General features: G+C 31.0%; 1 protein-coding gene across 1 annotated transcript in view; it reads left to right on the forward strand.

The window, feature by feature from the left end:
• LOC130895276 (growth/differentiation factor 8) overlaps positions 1-20724 on the forward strand; it is a 72913-nt gene extending 52189 nt beyond the window's left edge. The window contains exons 2-3 of the mRNA XM_057802499.1: positions 1895-2262; positions 8410-20724. Coding sequence (XP_057658482.1) covers positions 1895-2262; positions 8410-8787 — 746 coding nt within the window. The 3' untranslated portion in view covers positions 8788-20724. The remainder of the gene's footprint in view (positions 1-1894; positions 2263-8409) is intronic.
• Positions 20725-21088: the final 364 nt, after the last annotated feature.

The raw sequence follows: 21088 nt of genomic DNA on the forward strand, positions 1-21088 counted from the left end.
GAAATAAGCATAATAAGCAAAAACCCAAAATATAAAAGAGTCGCTGAATTGTTTGAATGGTCCAAGTACGTATTGTACTTATAAGAACACGAAGAACAAGTAATCTATCGAATGAGATCTGAAAAATGAAGTCATTGAATAAAATATGAATAAAATGATTCAATAATTGAAAGTGGAGAAAGATATAAAGAGATCATTTCAAATCACTTGAATGGTTCTTTTTTTTTGTTTTGGAAATACGCAAACCCATTGACTAATATTTCCAATAACTATTTTTTACATGTGTTAATGGATGTGTGTAAAGTTGTATAGGGCTATCAAATATAAAAATTTTATTACTAAAAAAGTAAAGAATAATAAAATGTGACAAATACTTTTAATGTAGTCTATTAACTATTCGACTATATCTTGAATGCGATAGAAATTAAATTTGAACATTTGTAATTGCTTTGAGCGAAACGAATCTACACTAATTTCTCATTCTTGCTCTTAGTTCCTCAGTATTTTTGTTTTTTGTTGAAACGTTCAGTTTCCAATTATTCCTCTAATATGAAGCACAAAGGATTGTACCTGGAGGTACCGTGAGTCATTTAATATGTCCCATTCTACCTATCCGTTTGCATTTAGATACGCATAAACATGTCTTGGGAAATAATGAAACCAAATATTTCTTGCTATCTGCTAACAACCCTTCAGTAATCATGGCTCCCTGAACCTTACGTAAGGAAGTTTGACCTACAAGATTCTTTGTCTTTGTCTATCTCCAGAAGAAAGTATGCTGATAAGCCAATTGCAGCATCAATTATTTTTCTAAAGAATGCAAAAAACCCTACTCCTCTGACATTTTTTCTGGCGTGTTTATGATAGTCTCCCCTCACTCAACATAAATCTACCAGCAGAAAGTTCTTGACTTAAATTGTTGCTTCATCATCATCATCATCATCATTATCATAATTGTTCACAAAACTGCAATATTCAATCATTATCATTTTCCAGTATTCTCCAAAGGATTGTGGGCTTGCAAATCTATGTGTTTTGAGCATTATTTTAAATTCTATATCTGCCTATTACAGATAATAAGATTGTCTTGAACAGATAGTATCACATTAATTTTGATATCTTCAATAAGGGCAATTAGATAATGAGTACTTGATTTTATTACAAGCTTTATATCACTGAATTGATTTTCTATTTTAGTTATTTCAGTGGTATTACTTTGCGATAGAATGACAGGTACCATATTTTGAATTTGTACTATCTTTAAGATATTTATATTTATAAAATGACTTGACATGATCCAATTTGACTTTTCTTGTAATTGGTAGGGAATCAAAGCTGAAATTATGTGGATTTTTTAAACATGCTTTCTGTTAAATACATCAGTTGCACAAATTGAATTGAAATATCAAGTAATAAGTATACAATTACATATGACTGACATATGCATTCTACATTAAAATTATCAGTCTGATTTGTTTTGTTCTCGCAGTGAAAAGAAAATGAAATGAAGTTTGATGAAAAAGGAAAGTCAAGTCAAATATAATATATATTAGTTTTCACGTGAAAATTATAGTGCTTATTTTAATTATTGCCACTAAAGTGAGCTTTATTAATCAAAATAGGTTAGACAGAACAAATAGACTTCCATTTTATGTGAATAACAACAAAGCAAAAATGTAAAAATAGCCATCAAAATGAGTGTTGCCAGTTAAACAAATTAACGATGGTTTTCATTATATCAATTGGGAACACAGTATACATTATCATTGTATGTAAAAAATCACGATTAAAAATACTATTTCACGAGTCCAATGATTTTTTCAAAAAAAAATAGGAAAGATACAGACTCAAATTGTATGGTAACTTTCTTCTATGAAATTTTTTCTTGTTTCAGATCCAAGACTGAGGCATAAAGGCCGTGATATTCTACATTTCTCATTTAGCGACAGTATTACCAAATATCAAGTCAGCAATTCTACTCTCTCCGTTTTTATCAAAGGCAGTGAAAGGCGGCTACCACAAGATGTTATTTTGGAAGTGTTCAAAATAACTGATCATTCTGACCCCGCGGCCTTCGATATGGTCTATGGCAAGAAGTTTCGTCAACCCCCCGGAAAAGGAGAATGGATAAACATCGATTTCACAGAAACTGTATCGGAATGGTTTAAAAATCCTAGTGAAAATTATGGTTTCGTAGTGAACGCGACTGTTAATGGGAAAAAAGTGGTCGTTACTGATGTTAACGTGGATAAAGGAAAAAAAGTGAGTATCAAATCATAATGCTATATACTGCGTCAAACACAAATCTTAAATGCAACTGTGTAAACTATACTGCAAATATCCTCATTTCCCTATATAATATTATAAGAAGAAAAAAATTACGTTATGTCTACGGTTACCGAATCATTTAGCACTACCAATTATCTTAAATTCAATTCCTAAACTCTAAAAACAATCAGCTCAAATGAAAAGACATATTAAGAATATATTGATACATATTAAGTTTTGAATTTAAGACGTGGATTAGTTTCCCCATGCTCTTTTATCCATTACCAGGGTCACCGCTACCAATTCAGTTTTGTAATTTCAATTTTTTTAAATATTGGCGTTTAGTCTCTTCCTTATATTCACTTCATATTTTGTCTATTTCTCCATTCCAGAAGATTTCTTAGGTACTTCATCCCCTATACTTTTTTATTTTGAACCTTCCTGGTAAGTATCTAGCTCGTTGCTAAAAGTAAGGATCGTTGCATTCATGCAATATTATATACCTATCTTTAGCTCTTAGTTAAAAATATATTTTGAATAATTTGATATTTCACTGTAATCTACCATTCATGTCTACTTGTTCATTTCTTCTATCAATCTATTTCTACTTTCAAATATTTGGAGTTGTATGTATGTATGTATGTATTAATGTGCCATATACACCACAACCTGTGACACTGGGGATTCTCAGTGTTCACAGCTAATCTATTAATCCTTCTAAAAAGTGCTAGCTGTCAGATTCTATGCGGATGGAGTTTTCTCTGAGCAACAGAATCTGATAAATCTAGCGCCTTCAAATGCCCATTGAGGCGACACTTCCCAGACAAGACTCCCGTTAGTATTTCGAGTTGTTAAATTGTTGCATCTCCATTCAGAATAAAGTTAACAGCCTTATTCTTTTCACTAGTTTTCTTATCAATTTTTTTCTTTTTAATCAATTCGTTATTCCATTGTCGAAGATTTTGTTTCAAACTCTGCTAAGCAGTACAACATCGTCAGCAGAAACAAATTCTGATAAATGGATTGGTTCCAGTTATTACGATGTAAGTATAATGAAAATATTAACTGTACTCGATGTATCTATAAAATATCTTTACACATACCTACTACATGTTCCCTGAAGCAAAATAAACAAACTTAAATGTTTTGTATGAAGTGAAAATGAAAACTATTGTTGGACGCATTTGAAAATACAAAGAGTCTGTGGAAAGTAAGCACAAAACTTCTTGAGTTCACTAAAATAAAGATCCGTAGAAATTTTGGATTCTGATAAATCAAGGATTTATTTTGTGGATTAAAAAGGTCTTGAATAACTTTCCAGAATTACATATTTTCCAACTTTTTTTTATATTGTTTTGATTGGAGGATACATAAATGGTATCATGACATCTCATAGACCATGTGAGGATTCATTCAATTGTAGGAATGTAGTATTGTCTTTTAATGCGTATCAAAATTTGGAATCTACTTATTTCAAAGATTGTTAATTTTATAATTGATTTGGTTCATGTTACTTACTGGTTGATAAATGTATGCTTGAATAAAAAGAATCATAGAAACACGTATTTTGCATTTTTTAATTGTTCCTATATCGGTTATTATTTGCAAATTAAATGCATCCAATCGAGTAATAACAATGGTAGTGAAGCACGTGTGTCACAGATATGTATACTATTCTTAGAATAATAGTTATTGTGATTAAAAGTTTTAAGTTGATCAGGTAAGAAAACTGTATGACACCTTCTATATTTAATCCATTCAATGGTCTCGAGAATATATAGGTCGTCTATTTGAATTTGAATTTCTGGAACCTTTAGTGATATTTATACTGAACACACTGTTTACACTACCACTACAGCAACACTCACAATTACACTCTTTGACTCGTGTTTCAATTAACAAGTTATCGTCTTCAGAGACTGAAGGTAATTTTAGATCGTGTATTTATTTATAACTTGACAAATATATTTAGATAACTAATACCTCACATTAATTCGTATTATTGTGCAAATATCATGGAAAAAATCAGATCTTCACCATACACTTAGATCTGCATAAATATTCACCAATTTAAGGTTACTTTTCCAAAGTGCAAACTAAGTAATATCATTAATTGAATTAATCAATAATTGCATTAAAAGAACAGTGAATGGTATAGTAGGAAGTTATACACAAGTTTTGACAGCGCGTGTTTGACTAATAGAGGTCACCATTTTCTCCAACTATTCATTCATTTTGTAGCTTAAAAAATAGTTTGTCTGCTCCTTGACATCGACGAATACTAGCTATATCTTGGTCAAATTACTCATTTCAAAATGCAGATACTGAAGTTTTAGGAGAAGTAATTGTGCTCATAATTTTTTTTATTTTTGATCAAGATTTTTGCTATTATTATATTATATATTACAAAAGAGTTCACAACTTATTAAAAAAAAAACAATATCAATAAAATATAATAGAAATAAACAGCCTTACATAGTATTAACGAAACTTCACCATTACTTTTAGCTTTGAGAACGGCAACGATTCTTTTGGAAATTATATTTAACAGTTTTTGGCAGTAGTGTACCATGAATCCATACCGTACTTGTCGATGCGCGCCTTTCAACTCTTCCATTGCTTTAGCAGGAATTGCGGGCAACATTCTTTTTCATTTTATGCCATAGTCTTAGCGATGAGTCAGAGCTGCTTAATACCAATTTTACTAATGGAATATTGTTGTCCTCAAATCATTTTGATACTGACGTATGATCATAAATATTAATAATAAATACCCCCCGAAATCAGCATTTCTTGCATCGTGAGTAAAAAACTATGTTAAGAATGGTTTAATTTTTATGACTTATTTGATTCACGAACTGATTGTCGGACTGCTATGTATTTTAATCCATTGTTCCGAATCCTCATGGTATTTTTCTATTACATTGAGATCAATGAAGATTTTTCTTTAACCTAGAGAAAAACGATATTTGAAAAAAATTGTATTGTGTCAACTACTAAAATCCAAATTTAAGTTTCTTAACATGTGATATTTAAAACACGTCTTCGCACAACTTCACTCCGTAGTATACACAACTGGCCATAATTAGCATACCTCTTTTGTTTGTGAATTTTATTTCCTTCTTATAAAATTTAAAAATGTACCTTGATATGTCTAAAAATCTCTCAATATATATTAGCTCTAAGTTTTACGTTCTCAAGGATATTTTTTCACAAAAATATCTACTAATGCTTAAAATGTATAATGATATAGCGAGGACCATTTAATACAAGCATCAATAATACTAGAAACGACACAATGTTATTCTCAACTGAAAAATTATATGAATCAAATATTCTTCCAGTAAAACTACTCTTTACTTACCAATGTACGTAGTGAAAAATCTGACCAAGCTTTATTATAGTAGACTTCGAACTACCTCAAGTAAAGTTTTTTGGAAAATGTCTTAAATCTAGTTTCAGTGAGCTATAAAATTTCCGACCAAAGGAGAATTAACACCAACACAAATAAAAAAATAATGAAGACTGTTTACGGTAACTTGTGTCCATTATGGTCAATTTATAAATATTTTAAAAAATTTTTTCGCCGGAGATGAAAATCATTAAAGATTACGTGCGGGAACATCTGTGACCATAACTACTCGAGTAAATATTGAACTCGTGGAAAAAATGCCGATGCCTGAAAACACAAAAAAAATGTAAAACAGAACGGCATTTCCAAAACAACCCTTATAGGATTTTACGATGGGCCCAGTATAAGCCCAGGCTTGGGCCAAGTATCTACAGCTCTGGCCCTAGCTTGGAAGCTATTATTGGCCCAGACTTGGTGGAACTCTGGAATGATAACAATGTCCCTCGTTTGGTTTGCAAGCCTGGACCAGGCCTGTTTGCCTAGATGAACCCAAGACTTCTCTGCAATTCAGGGTCAGGCTGGTTGCTTATAACAAGGATTTTTAATATATTGTTAATAAAATTATAGTTTTATGACAAATTTCTATTAATGCATTCTACTAATCAATGTACATAAAAATATTGGTTAGATATTTACACATATAAAGAAATGATATTATTTTTTACCATTTTATTTTTTATTGTCTTTTATGCATAAAAAATTCTATTAATAAAAAATTATCACTATTAATGCTAAGACATCTATTATGGATAAGATATTAGAACAACACTTTATATAGTTATTCAGAGTTCTGCCAAGCCTGGCTGACTATAAGATGGATGAGGTCGGGAAACCCAGAGTTCTCTCAAGTCTGGCTGACTATAGGATGGCCGAGGTCGGGTTACCCAGTCTGGGAGCTGGGAAGCGTTCTAAGGATCCTACATTTGAATTTTACCAAATTTAGAGCAAAGTGGGTGCCTCGAATTTTAATCGCAATGCAAAAGCAGAGTTTAGTTGAATGTTTTGAGCGATTTTTAGAGCTTTTTCGAGAAAACCAAGAAAATGTATCGTACAATTGTAAGGAGTGATGAAATTATGATTATTCACTATGATCCGACATCCATGGAGTGTTATCGGGAAGGAAAACCGGTGCCAAAATAGCCAAGACCACGAAAAACACCAGAAAAGTTATGGTTACAATAGTTTGGCACGGCAAAATTAGTTTCATTATAATGCTTCAGTCCACACTACTTCGCTTTACAAGGCTACTGTATACTTGAATATATCTCCACAGAGATTGGACACCGATTTCACTATGATATTAAATTTTTTAATGCGGCACACTTCAATTTATCTACAATTGTTACATTCATACCTTGCCATTTATATACACCAGCCCCATTCTGGAAGGTTTTTGAATTGTTATTTACACACAGCTGCACACCTTTTCAAATTTTCTTCCATATTATTATGAGATGCTCTTGCTTACATCTACCCTGCATAGTTACAGATTATAATGGTTAAAAAAAATTCTTTTCAATATAAGTCGTTTAGATTTGTTTTTGATTCCTTGTAAATCTAAAAATTTTCTACACAAAACGCTTGATTTACATTTATCAATATTATTGGAATGAATTGATTATATCATAATCAATATCATTTATTCAAACAATTATTTAAACATTATACAAGGTGCCAATTTGGCAACATACATCCCTATTGTAAAATAAGTAATCACAATTATTTTTGAGTTAGTATGTGAGCTGGTTTTCCAACTAAATTCAGGTTGTTCAAGTTTTCATTACCAACATAAAAAAATGAACATGTTTTGGATGAGAAAACACAAATAGAAGTTTCAAGTACTTTCCTTATTGGAATATCACACGTAACAGTAAAGAATCTACTTTGAATGTAGTATCAAATACAATTTCTTCAATAGCTTTTCTACAGTATAAATCAATTTTTTATGACGACTCTTGTAAATGAAGACCAAAATATTCTGTATGACATTTACTTCACTAATGAGGATACGTTTCACCTTGGCATATTAAAAATCAAAAGACGCAAGAGACGAAGAGAAAGTAAACATTAGAGCTGATATTCTTGGAATTAGTATTACTGGGCGTTTATTCACTTAGGACAGTTCTATTAATGGACACTTAAAAAACTAAATTGGAAAATGAATTTAATATAACGGATTAAAAAGGGAGCAATGTAAACGAACTAAACAGATAACATCCGAACACAAGCAGAATATACCAAAAGTTAACACTGTGAAGAAACTAAACGCAAGATTATCAAACTCCGCGAGAGTAAGCGAGTAGAGGACAGTTGACATAGTAACAAATATTTTCAACAATTTTTTCAAGAATGTTCTTTGAATGATAAATTGCTGACAAATCAATCATCTCTGTCACAGTATTTTTATGTTGCCACATTTTATTGAATTTATTCTGTCAGTTAGTTTGTTTATTTGTCGGATCCGATTAAATATTGAATTAAACAATATATGATTCAATGAAAAATTGGTGAAATCTTTAATGATATAGACTGATTTAATTTATTTGATTTCTATTCAAAACATAATATTCTATTTTACATTATTGTTACTACATAAAACTATTTTCAATTAAATTGATTACATTTTCTGTAAAATTATAAATATATAAGAGCGTTTTCGTAGTTGGATGGAACATTGATTTTTATAATAATAATTAATACTTTAGTGAGATCACTCTCTTTTGTTGCAGGTTCCATTTATAGAAATCTCTACTGTAGAAGCAAAACATAGAGTTCGTCGAAGTATGGGTCTAAATTGCGACGATGACTCCAACGAAACCATATGCTGCCGTTACCCACTTATGGTTGACTTCGAGGCCATCGGCTTGGACTTTATTATAGCACCGAAACGCTATGACGCTTATATGTGTTCCGGAGAGTGTCCGTATGTTACCTTACAGAAGTTTCCTCATACCCACTTGAAGCAAATAACGAAACCAGTGAGTACGCCTCCTTGTTGCACCCCTCGAAAATTAGGAAGTATCTCCATGTTGTACTTCGACCAACATTTAAACGTGATGTACGGATCATTACCCGGCATGGTAGTGGAAAGGTGTGGGTGTATGTAATTGTGCTGTGAAATATTACGGTCATTATCGAAAAAGCTGATTCCTTTAAACCAGAAAGGTATTACAATTTGGATGATTCAAAGAAAATTTCAGTTAAGCTATGAAATATAATAAATATATCTAAATATTACAGTTCGTGGAAAATTTATATAATTTTACTTATTTCCGATATTTATGTTCATAGAACTTTTTGTTTTCGTATCTATTAAATCGGAAAGTGATTGCAAATAATAGAAAAATATATGGTTCAGTCTGATAGAAAAAGCTCATAAATTCCATCCTTTTGCTGTGAGTTATTCGTTTAGTCAAAACTTCACATAATTATGTTTTGATTTCGAAAGAAAACTTCCATCTATGAGCTGTTGGTCTCGTGAACATTGAACAGGTTTTTCAGCCAAATTTTGTTATATTCTTTCGACAGTGATACAAAATATTTTCCAAAATTGTTTAATATAATGGACTCAGATATGTTGGAGATAACAACTTCATTTTTAGTAAAATACGATCCTCTATAGTTTCTAAATCTATTAGACCATTTCTATGTAGCTCTAAAAAAACTGAATCAAACCATTCTATTGCTTATCACATTGCTCTCCACATATGTGCGAATACTTTATGTAAGAGAAAAAACATCTTGTTAATACCAAGTCATTAAAAAATAACATGGGGTTGTTATTCGTTTGTGAATAATATTGCTGGCATAATATTGAATATCTCTCACCATTCAAATTACCTTCTATGAGAAAACATTATTCAACTATTAATAATCCCTAATCATTTTTTTATTTTCTGCGAACTCTACGTGGGTCTCTACATCTTCGTTTTGAGTTCTTGAAATTCTACATTGTAGATCTCATTTTTTACTCAACTTGAATTAGCCTTCAACATTTTCATTCTCTCTACATCTCTTAACAGCTCTCGAAAAACTGTTGGTCTATTAATAAAAGCCTCGAAATAGTTATTCATATTACGAGGTATGTAAGTAGTATTGACTTTCTATAACAGCCAAATGGATAGAAGAATTACCAAATATTAGTTGTCTGTCGATTTTATCAGAAAAATCGAGGAAGACATATGAAGCAACGTATCTCTACTTCAAAAAACAGTGTCAAAGACTGCTAGAGTAATTTCAAAGACCGTGCTTTTAGTGTACTTTCAATAAAAATCCACTGTATTAAACTATGAATATTCCATTCATTCTCATAGAGAAAAACATAGATATATTCAAAAATCCTAAACGAGTATTTTATAGATAAAAAGAATGAAACATTGTAATTTCTATTAATATAGTGTGAGTAAATGAGATACACGTTTTTTATGGCGTAAACTATTACCATCTAAAGGCCGCTTGACATGGTACAAGAAATTACATTCACTTTCTTGTGAGGTTAAAATATTGCATAGACGAATATTGCACGTCGCTTGACATTATGCAAGTCTCTAAAATTTGCATCAGTATTTTGTAAACGATTTAAAAATAATGATAACAAATCTAAGTAACGAAGTGAAAAAGTGTTCAATGGATCACTGTCAACAATTATATCTACTACTGCCTTGGTTTTGAAGCCTGATGGACAGGTTTGTTGTAAAGCGAAAAGTAATTAGAATTGCAGCTTGCACGCAAATTAGCACCAAACCGATGAAGTTGCAAGTGCGAGATATTTCACGAAACAATTAGCTGAACTTCATCTACGCATGCTTTTTATCAAGAAATATTGCGCCTTGCATTGCATTGCACGGTGTTTTGTATCATGTTAAGCGACCTTAAGTTGCCTTACGTTGACTTACAACCCTTCGTTAAATTGACTTACAACCCGTCGTCAAGGACATTTGATACGTTGTCAATAATTATTACTTACGTTCTTCGAGCCAGTGACAAAATGCATTGTATATCGCTGGGATCTGCCATTTTCCGAAGTGTTTGGCATCAAATATTCGTTATTCTGATTCAATTGAACAATTTTGTTTTAAAGACTTCGTCAAATCGTAAAAGATTTACACTTTCATATCTTGTATATGATTATCAGTATTTTGATTATGAGGTTTCAAATTGTAATACATTTAAAAAATCCACCATTGCACTTACTGCGCTTTTCTAGACCACTCTATATGGCTTGTTTTAATTTAAAAATATGGCAACCACGCAACATTTGCTAAAATAGGCATTGATTATTCGATCTAATATCGTAGTTCCAAATTAAAAATTTTTCTACCAAAACTATAATAGAATTAAATCAATTCCACATTTGAGATGGTAGTATACCGAATTCCCAGTAATTCTAATTTAAATATCGAGAAATTAACAATAAATTACTTAAATACAACTTAATACAGAAAATGCTACTGCAACATATTTGCTAATTGTTGACAAATGACCCTTAGTTATCATGAATATTTCAATATCAAATGGAAATTTTAATGGAATGGACATGACATTTTTTTCCTTGGAATAAATTAGATTTGTAACATTGGTGTGACGACACAAAATTCAAATGATGCATTCTTTTCAACAGAATCTGTCACGAGTTTTCAATAACCTTGTAGATTTCGAATTGGCGCTAGATGGATTATTGAATTTAATTATGTATACTTAGTATGAAATTGTTCGTTCATTTGGAAATAATGAATTGCTATCTAATATTTAAAATGATACAATATTTCGCTTCAATTTTTGCAATGTACGTTTCAATGTACAGAGTCTTACGTATCGATTTCAATCAACATATTTCCAAATAAGACAAATGATCCAATCACGGTATGCAAAGTGAGACATTCAACAAAATGTTAGTTTATATGTGCGTAAAAATTTCATAAAAATTTCTTTTTTGGTAATGATTTTATATGTCGGACAGCAAATCATATATTTAGGAGTTCAAAGTATTATAAATTGTGTTTTATCATAAACCTATTTTGAACCTCTAAACATGATGTATAGTTCTAGATTACTTTCGTAGATTGCATCAATGATCAAAATTTTGCTTGATCTTGTATAAAGCTTGTTCAACTTGATCCCATCCAATCAAATCCCATTTGATTTTTTATGATTCTTGAAAATTTCTAATTTGTGAATCCATGAAATGTTTTCTTCTTTCTCTTCCGTGTATTAGGCGTAGTCGCCTGTTTTAACTTCGACATCCTTGCTTCCTATCCTGCTTCAAGGTTACCGCTCCATCTTTTTCTGGGTCGGCCGATACTCCTTCGGACCAATGGGGATTCATCGCGCGGTATCTTGGCCAGTCTGTTGTTATCCATATCCACGACTTATGTGCTCATTCCATTCTCCCTTTCTTGATAGAACCCATTCGTTGACGTCATCTATTTTGCACAATATTTTGTTATGTTATTATGTTCTCACGTCTTTCCCTGTCCAGTAGGGTTTTTCCCTATGAAAATTTTAATTTAGTAATTACCAAAGTATCTTGAAAATAATATCATCCAAATGTAAACTGTCACCTTCGTGAATTGTAATCTTTATGTAAGCTTTATATTTATGATAACTCATCAGACAAGACTGTATAACTTATCTCGCTTTCGCTTCTTTTGAATGTTTTATTGATTATAGCCACAAAATTTATCCACCAGCAACATCGCAACACTTCATTTTCAGTGAATGATGTGATATCACATGCGTGTGTTATGAAGACGTTACACCCCAATAGCAACAGTTTCGCTTACGTACGTATTGTTGAGGTGTGAAGGAGCTTTACCCGAAAACTTCTTAGGCTTTTGATTCACACGCACTTTCGGAGCTAGGGGTCTTTACTATACAGTACTCTCAAAAATTTATCTGTTCTCGGCTGCCTTAATTTTACGAGGGGTATATTATCCAAGTGTCGAAAACCAAAAACTACTCACTCTCTAATTTCCAAACCGTAATGTGCTTTAGAGAAATGATCTATAACAACTAAATTCACAAGAGCCATGCTACTAGTCAGCATTACCGCTTTGTTACGTTAATAACGAGTCTGCTACGGTTTTCCCATTTTTGTTAGTTTGAAACGTATTTTTTTCGTTATCTTATCTACTAGTTCTTTTTATCATGTAGTGATATGAACATGGATATTTCTACTGAAAAAAAGTATTTCATTTTTAATTTCTTTCATGAATAGCGACCGGGTTGCAGAATAATTATTGATTATTCATCTGTCATGTTACGGTTACGGATCTCTTACATTTTTTTACAATTTAGTTACTAAAAATATTGCTCAAATGACAACTCTGCTGTTGGTATACATCTCGCGTTTTCTCAATCCAATGCATTCTAGGAGTTACCTTAACAAATTGAAATATTTTTTTGATATACTTTGTATATTGGTAAAATAAAGTGGAATCAGTACTAATATTTCTTAACTAATGTAATATTGGTAAGGTATTATTAATACTATTTCGATACCTTTTTGACAAGGAATCAGCTTTTTTGTATTATATTGACAAAAAAATATTTATGAAGAAAACATGTACATTTTTCATGAAAACTGTTGTGCCATCCGCCCTTTCATGCAAAAAGATTGATCAGTAATTTATTTTCATATCATGGGCATAGGAATTACAATAATTGCGTGTATAATTTCAGCTTTTAGTGAAAATTGTTAAAAGAATGTAAATAGATTCAGCAAAATTTTATTATTAAAATTTTGTAATTATAATTGATGTCAGATGTCAGAGTTTGCAGATGAACTTTTCACAGTATTATTGAAAACGGTTTATTATTAGATGAATTATTGGAATTTATATATATAGCTTATAACAAATTATCAATTTTTTGTAATGTCAAGCTCATTTTTGGAAGATTCATTAAACCTAAACTCTTTTATACTTTCTGTTATCGTTCTCATTCTTCTCAAATGATCTTCTTGGCAAATACAAATAACTGTTGTTTTATGAAGAAAACCGAAAAACAGTTAATTCTTGCATTTATATTAGTCCGATTAAAATTTCGAATCATAATAATTCTCATAGAAATATAGTTCCAAAAAACCCCATTGATCCCATGTGGGTCAAAAAAAATAAAGACAACATTTTCTAGTTTCGAAAACGATTACTTTTATTATAAATCTATACTGGACCAAAATTGTTGAAAGAGAACTATCTACTAACTATTTCTCATATTTTTTTCTCAAGAATCATCAATTTCAAAATATCGTCACCCACGTTTTGTTATGATAGAGTTTTAATATATGTTAATATCTTGATATGATTCAAATCCTTCAAACTCAACTTTATCAACCATTTCTTCTTAGATGTCTTCTGTTTCCCTTTCCCCTTACTAGAAAAATCTCTTCATTGTTATCACACGAATCTTCCTTTATAAGATTTGTCTGAACATTCAAGCGAGTCGTGCTATGGCAATTAGTATGGCCAGGACAACCCTACTTTCTTACAATTGCAGAAAATATTGCTTAGGAGTTTTGCCGAAGAAAGTGCAAAGATAGTACGAATCTGGTACAAAATATTGTCAGTTTTCGGAATTAAATTGATTGCTTTGCCCTGTCTGAGCTTGACTTATTAGAATGTTAGACTGTCAATAAGCAGAAGACGATGGAGGAAAACAAGTTGTACTATAGCTTGTATTTTTTAGAAAAGTTGAATATCTATACTTAACTATAGACTAAATTTTTATTAGAGCTCCATAAACATAGAAGAGAAAGCAAAATCCTTTTGTAATTATAATTTAAGGAGCATAGTCAATTTATTTTAATAGTTTAACACAATCAAATAAAATGGTATAATTTTAATATTGAAGTAGGGAAGTGATTTAGTACGGTACGAGATAGTTGTTTATGGACGAGGCGACTAAGGAGCCGAGTCAAGAATATCTAAACGAGTAACGAATAACTTCACGGACGTATATCGTAATTTGTTTTATTTTCATACTTTTTTTTGTTTGAAATAAAAAACAAAATTATCCTTTGATTAGTCTCTTATTATTTAAAAAATAAAAATTAACAGAAGTTACTAAGGTAACATTGAGATAATTGAGATAAAATCCTATCTCTGTGTGCCTGTACCCACTGTAGACAAGCTCTTAATGATTTCGTAGTTCGTAAATTGGTTTCAACAAGTTTTCCCCCGTCTGAATCGACTATACGTTTTTCTAAAATAAGTTCTGGCAGCTGAGACTGTTATGGATTGATTTGTACATACATTGGTGTTTAAAATTGTCTTTGTGCACATTTTTAGTAAGGTAGCAACGGTGAAATAAATAAAGGTGTAAAAAAGGACGCTATGCTACATATGTAAAATAATTGGATTATAGAAAAGAAATTATTGTTGGAAAATCTATCCATAGTTAGTTGTGCTTATTGAAGTATATAGCCCGCTTCATAGAATCACATTTACAAAAAGCTCTCGGAAGATGCAAGTATGAGATCTAATTATCAAAAATGAATGAAAAGTGATACATTGAAAAACTAAATTCCAATGAATATTACATAACAGAATGATTTTTTTGTCGAATATATACAAACTCTGGCAACTGAAAATGTGTATATATTTTCGTAAATTAAAACACCATGTTTATACACAAAAAATTTATTTTTAAGATGCGGATTGTGATCCGTAGATCCAAAAAATGGAGAGGAAATTTTGAAAAATTATTTCGTAATTTATTTTTACGGTCATTTTGAAAGTCTTAATAACTTTTTATGACTTATTGTGAATATCTTGTATAAATATATGTGATATGTTTAGTTTTAGAAAGCCTTATATTTATTTTTCTAGTAAGTTGAATAAAAAAAAAAACTAGTAAAAAATATATTTTAGGAAAATTTTGCACAAATTCGTAAATTATTTCTACAAAAACGAATTGCTTCTTTGTGATAAACTGCCTTAAAAATATTTTTGGATGATTTGTTAAAAATCGGATAGTTAAATATTTTTCAAATGATCACTTTTTAAATAGTAGATGTGTATATAGACTGTGTAAATGTTTTAAATATTAAAAAATATAGATCTCGTTAGCATAATTGAATACGTGAATTTGGAATAATTTTTTCGAGAATAAAATAAAGTTTACAGTTAAAATTCGAATATTCAATAACGAATTTTCGGAACACCAAGTTTAATAAAATCGACTTTATTTGTGACATATCTGACGCGCATAAGACGCCATATGTGCCATCTTTTAATAAAGGACGGCAATAACATCATTAGAATCGGCTTTATGGCTCTTTGTTTAATCGATGTCTAGTTGTTTATATGACTTATGAGTTTTTAGAAATGAAGACAAAATAAAGTCAAAGCAAGTAAAGTCGGCTTTAATAAAATGACCATCATTCCGACAATTTTCTAATATTCCATCAAATCTGTTTCACGACAGGACGTATGAAAATCATTGGAACCAAAAAAGGAAATAGTCCTCCTAATATAATTTTAGATATCGTTAGCACCATATAGTTTGGCGTTTGAGTTTGTTCCCCAAAAATCTAACATGCTCTCGTCTTTTGAGAAATGTATCATGACCTAGTTTTTCAGGCAATTCAGGAAAAGTAGTTTTATAAGGGATGGCTGGAGCTTTAAATTTGTGTAGAAATAAGGGTATTTTATAAGAAGAATTTCTGATGATCAGTTTATTGCCATTAGTTCCCTAAATATGTTTAGGGTATATCTGTACGGTGTTATATTTCTGTTGTCGAAGCGCTTAATGTCCCAATAGGGAAGTTGGAGGTTCGAATCCTCTGTTGAACGAAATTTTTATCAAATTATCCACTTGCTCTTAGTCCAAAGGAGAGTTAAATAATAATAAACAAATCCACATACAGGTGAATCTAATATAAGCGTGTTAGAAAATGAGTATAAGTGTTTGGATCAATGAAAAAAAAAGTTATTGAAAGTAGGAAACAACAGCTATTATACTTACTTCAATTGCAGTTCGGAGGTGGGGAAAAATCACAAGTCAGTTTACATGACCATGCGGGCCACTCAACGAATCCTCGTCGGCTTACCCATACTCCAAAATGAGCTTGAACGTACTCCTGCACACAAAACGCGTTGTGTGGCGAAGCTCCATCCTTCACGAAAAGACGGATGTACTCGTGTGTTGTTTCGTTGTCCATTTGCTCACGTAAATCTTCAAGCATTTCCAGATAACTTTGGCCCGTCCCGTAACCCTAAAGAAAATACGAGGCACAAGAACTCCCGCATGTATTCCTGCCCACACATACATCTCAGGCAGATTTAATTCTCCTTCTTCAATGAAGACGTGAAAATTATGGCCGTACCATTACACGCAGTTATGCCTATTGACCGTACCGTCCAGCTGGAATGTTGCTTCTTCCAACCACCAAAAATGGAATGCTACGAATCATCCTGATTGTATCCGAGGTACTTTTCGCAAAATTCCAATATACGATCGAAGTCATCCTCGTCAGGTGCATGGAGGAGAAGCGGACGATAAACTGGTTTTTTAGTTCTATTAGGGTTTTTATGGGCATAAAGGCTTCTTCTTCTTGTTACGAATGTTTCCTTCGTTTTCTAAAAGTTTTCTAAACATAATAGTAAAATCAATAAGAAGATATACATACCATTGTTTACTCACATTATTTAACCTGGTAACATCTCGTTTCTGTTCTGTTTTCTCGATGTCAGTGAAGAACTACATATTTGAATGAAATTTACTAATATCATTCACTTTTCAATAGTAAATATTGTTAAAAAACTGTACAAAAATTTCCGAATTCACGTAACCATTATAGTACTATTTTTATATATCTAAAAAACCAGTCAAGACAATATAAAGAACTGTATTTAAAATTTTGAAAGTTTATATACTGTAATAATTTATTCACGTTTCTTATTATTAAGTGTCTATTTGAAATGTATAATGTGATTAAGTATTGAGTAAACTCCATTTCCTTATCAGGCTTTAACAGCCCCGGATCTTGAACTTTTTTGAATGGAAAAAAACTGAGAAAGGTGACACCTTTTGTTTATATTGTTATTTCAATCCTCATCTCATACATAAGGCTATTGGACATAGTGCGGTCTAGCACTGATCTTTTTGTGGTGAATCTATTTTCATAAATATAATATGTAGACGAGTAATCAATCAATCAATTTCGATATCGTATTGAAATTACGTTTCCACTTTTCGAGCCTTTTGTTCTGTAATAAAACTATGGTTCTATCGCACATAGCGTACTTTGCTGAAGATCTTATCTACATGGCAGTGTAGAGGTTCGATAGGATTCATCAACTATTTGATTAAGATCACATGACCTTGATTGCTACCACTTTAATATTTTTGACATTATACTCTCACTTCATTTGGTGCCTTTCATTTCATTATTTTTAATAATTCTTATTAATTCTACTCAGAGGCAATGAATATGATAGGAATCTGATCGTGAAGCAAAAAAATATAAGGAAATATAGTAAATCCGGTACGTAGATTAGCTCCTTAAGTTTTTTTTTTTGAATCATGAAATTTTAAATTCCTCATATGATTCGATTGAAAACCGTATTTGTTTTTAGAGATAAGTTGAACAAGTTCCGATTTCGTCACACATATATTTTAAAATTACTTTTTTATGCCTGATATCGTTTATTTGACAAAATAATCAATACGCCATTTTTTTCAACATTTTATTAAATGATCTGAGCAGGCTGGAATATATCGTGCTATTTGGGAATTTTTTTGTTCAATTCAAAATAAACTTCACAATCTTACATGACTGATGTAAAAGACATAACTAGTTTAAAGTGCTTTACAAAGTGAGTATTCGATAATAAAAGACTTTGAACTTTGAACCCTTGAGATTCAATTTTTCTGACTTACTTTGAAAACAAATAATGAACTGAATCTGATGAATGTAACTAATAAACAAATTTGTCGAAATTTTTCATTCAGAGATTTCTCCATTCTGGAAAGTTTTCTAGCGTGTATTCAATTCTCAATGGTCTAAATGATCTAGTCGATTATATGTCATTCATTCGATAAGAGCTGGCACACATGTGTCTGCGAAACAATAATTATTTATGCGCTAGTGATCTAAGTTGCGTTAATAATATGTTGTGTATTCATTTAGCAAGTTTGGATGTGCCACCACTGAAAAAGCTCCGACTTTCCTCACCCAGATCCGGATCCCATTTCCTTTGTAAGCGCTCAAAACACGACTTACTTGTTACATTATTTGGTTTTCAGACTATTCATGTTAATTGGAGCTCCAATCACGGTAAAAATATTTTTGGACTCATCACTACTGTAGCTCATGAGGAATTGGATTATTTATTATCCTCGAATGAAATAGAGAATGCATTATATTTTCTTCAATAAGATTGATTAGATGAAATTTCAATGTTTATAAAAAATTCTCTCTTAACCTGAAGTTGTTTATACTGATAAATGTATTTATGAATCTATTTCTGATGTTCCTCTCATTTGTGATAATCTCGATCCCAGATATTTCCGCTACTCTCTGCCAAACATTCGTAAACCCCATTATTTTCTCTATTCTAACTTTCCAAAGTCACACGTATGAACTGTATGATATAAAATTTTTCAAAATTGTGTCAAAAATTCTTTTTTTAATTGTCCTTTTACATGTTATTATCTCAAAGTGTCGCTTCTCTCAACGATTTATTGTTTGATAGTCTTATACCTAGATATTTATCACTACCACTCTATATGATCATTTGCCCACCGATCAGCAAAATGCTTCTTTCTTTTCTTCTAGTATACATGTACATGGTTTTATTCCCATTAACATCCAGCACTATTTTTTATATTTTTATATGAGTACCCGGGTCATATAATTCATATTTTCATAATATTTCGATATTACTTCTTGATCGTCAGCAAAGCTCAGAGTCGAGCGGTAAACCCATAGTTCACTTTATCGATTTTTCAGTGATATCACGTTATAATTTATTCACTTGTATACTCTTTTTTGCATTTTTCAAATTTATAATATGTAGTACATGATATTTATCACATAGATCTTTATGAATTGTACTGAAGATAACGTTTAGGTAACTTTTCCAATCCTTGGGTATTTTCTGTTTACTGACACAGATTTGAAGCAACTTAGCAGGTATCTACTCCCGTATAATATCATTTCTATATCCTTTTAAGAAAATCTATATACATCGTTCGCTCATAATTTTTTTTACAGCTGTTGTATCTTCGGTCGAGAGTTTTCGGAAATAATTCTTTAATGATATCATAGTCAGAAGATCCTTCATACTTGTACTTTTCAGTAACTTTCGGTATATTTTTTTTTCTGTATTTATATGAATGCGGTTTTTTCCTTTTTACTTTTTTTTTCTCTGCTATCTTCTTTTACTGTCATCATCAGCTTTTTTATCATTGTTCTGGTTTTATGAAAGTATGTTATATATTATCTCTTTCCCTATTCTATATTCATATATTGGAAAAATTTGATATTCGAGTAAGAGCTAATTCTTGATCCAAGAGACGTGGGGCATGGGACCTAAAGAAAACACTCATACAAATCATGAATATGTTTCTTTTATTATGCATGAAATCAAATTATTTACGGTGGTGTCATTTTCTTTTCTGGGGAGGACCATGAATATTTCACTAATATTTATAAATATCTATAATATACCAAACGCTTAATTTATTGCTGAAGTTTTCTTGAATAATAATATAAATGCTGGGTACACGTGTTTAAATAATGAAACAACGATTACAGTTATCAATAATGAAATTATTTATGTTATCGTTACTTCCACTGGTTTAATTGTTGTAATGTCGACTGGTTTCTTAGAATAGAAGTAGTACTTTGTAAGTTGTGTAGTTTCCAATATCTGTACAGTTAGCTGTTGTAAATACAAATGGCAATGATCATGAAATTGATTTAACTAATATTTAGTTCCATTTATAATTGTTTCCTCCTGGAGAATATTGTCAATTTTTCTATGTGTTTTGCTTTTTGTATCTGAATTAGATTTTGCTAAATAAAATTCTTCAAGGTATCTAGAGTTTTATTTTATCTATAAGGTGTAGATTTGAAAACGTATCATATTTCGACATTAAAGATCAAATCAAGAATATGCGATACTAAGTCACACTTATTTTTGTAGTTTTTCAACTACATTAAAATTAACCCTTGTAAATGCATGAAAAGCCAAAAAAATTTATCGAAATTAAGCTACTCATAATGTTCATTAAAATTTCCTGGATTTGAATAAATTTTATAATATTTTTCAGTTTTCCTTGAGTTTTTGGGTGAATGAAATGCTTAGCCGTTACCCTTGAAAGAGTTAAGTAAGAGTAAAAAAGTTAATACGAATAAACTTGGTAATGGTAAATGCAAAGCGAAAACCAAAGCTAGCACGT

Source organism: Diorhabda carinulata, chromosome 6 (genome assembly GCF_026250575.1).
Source record: "Diorhabda carinulata isolate Delta chromosome 6, icDioCari1.1, whole genome shotgun sequence".
In the NCBI taxonomy this organism is placed as follows: Eukaryota; Metazoa; Arthropoda; class Insecta; order Coleoptera; family Chrysomelidae; genus Diorhabda; species Diorhabda carinulata.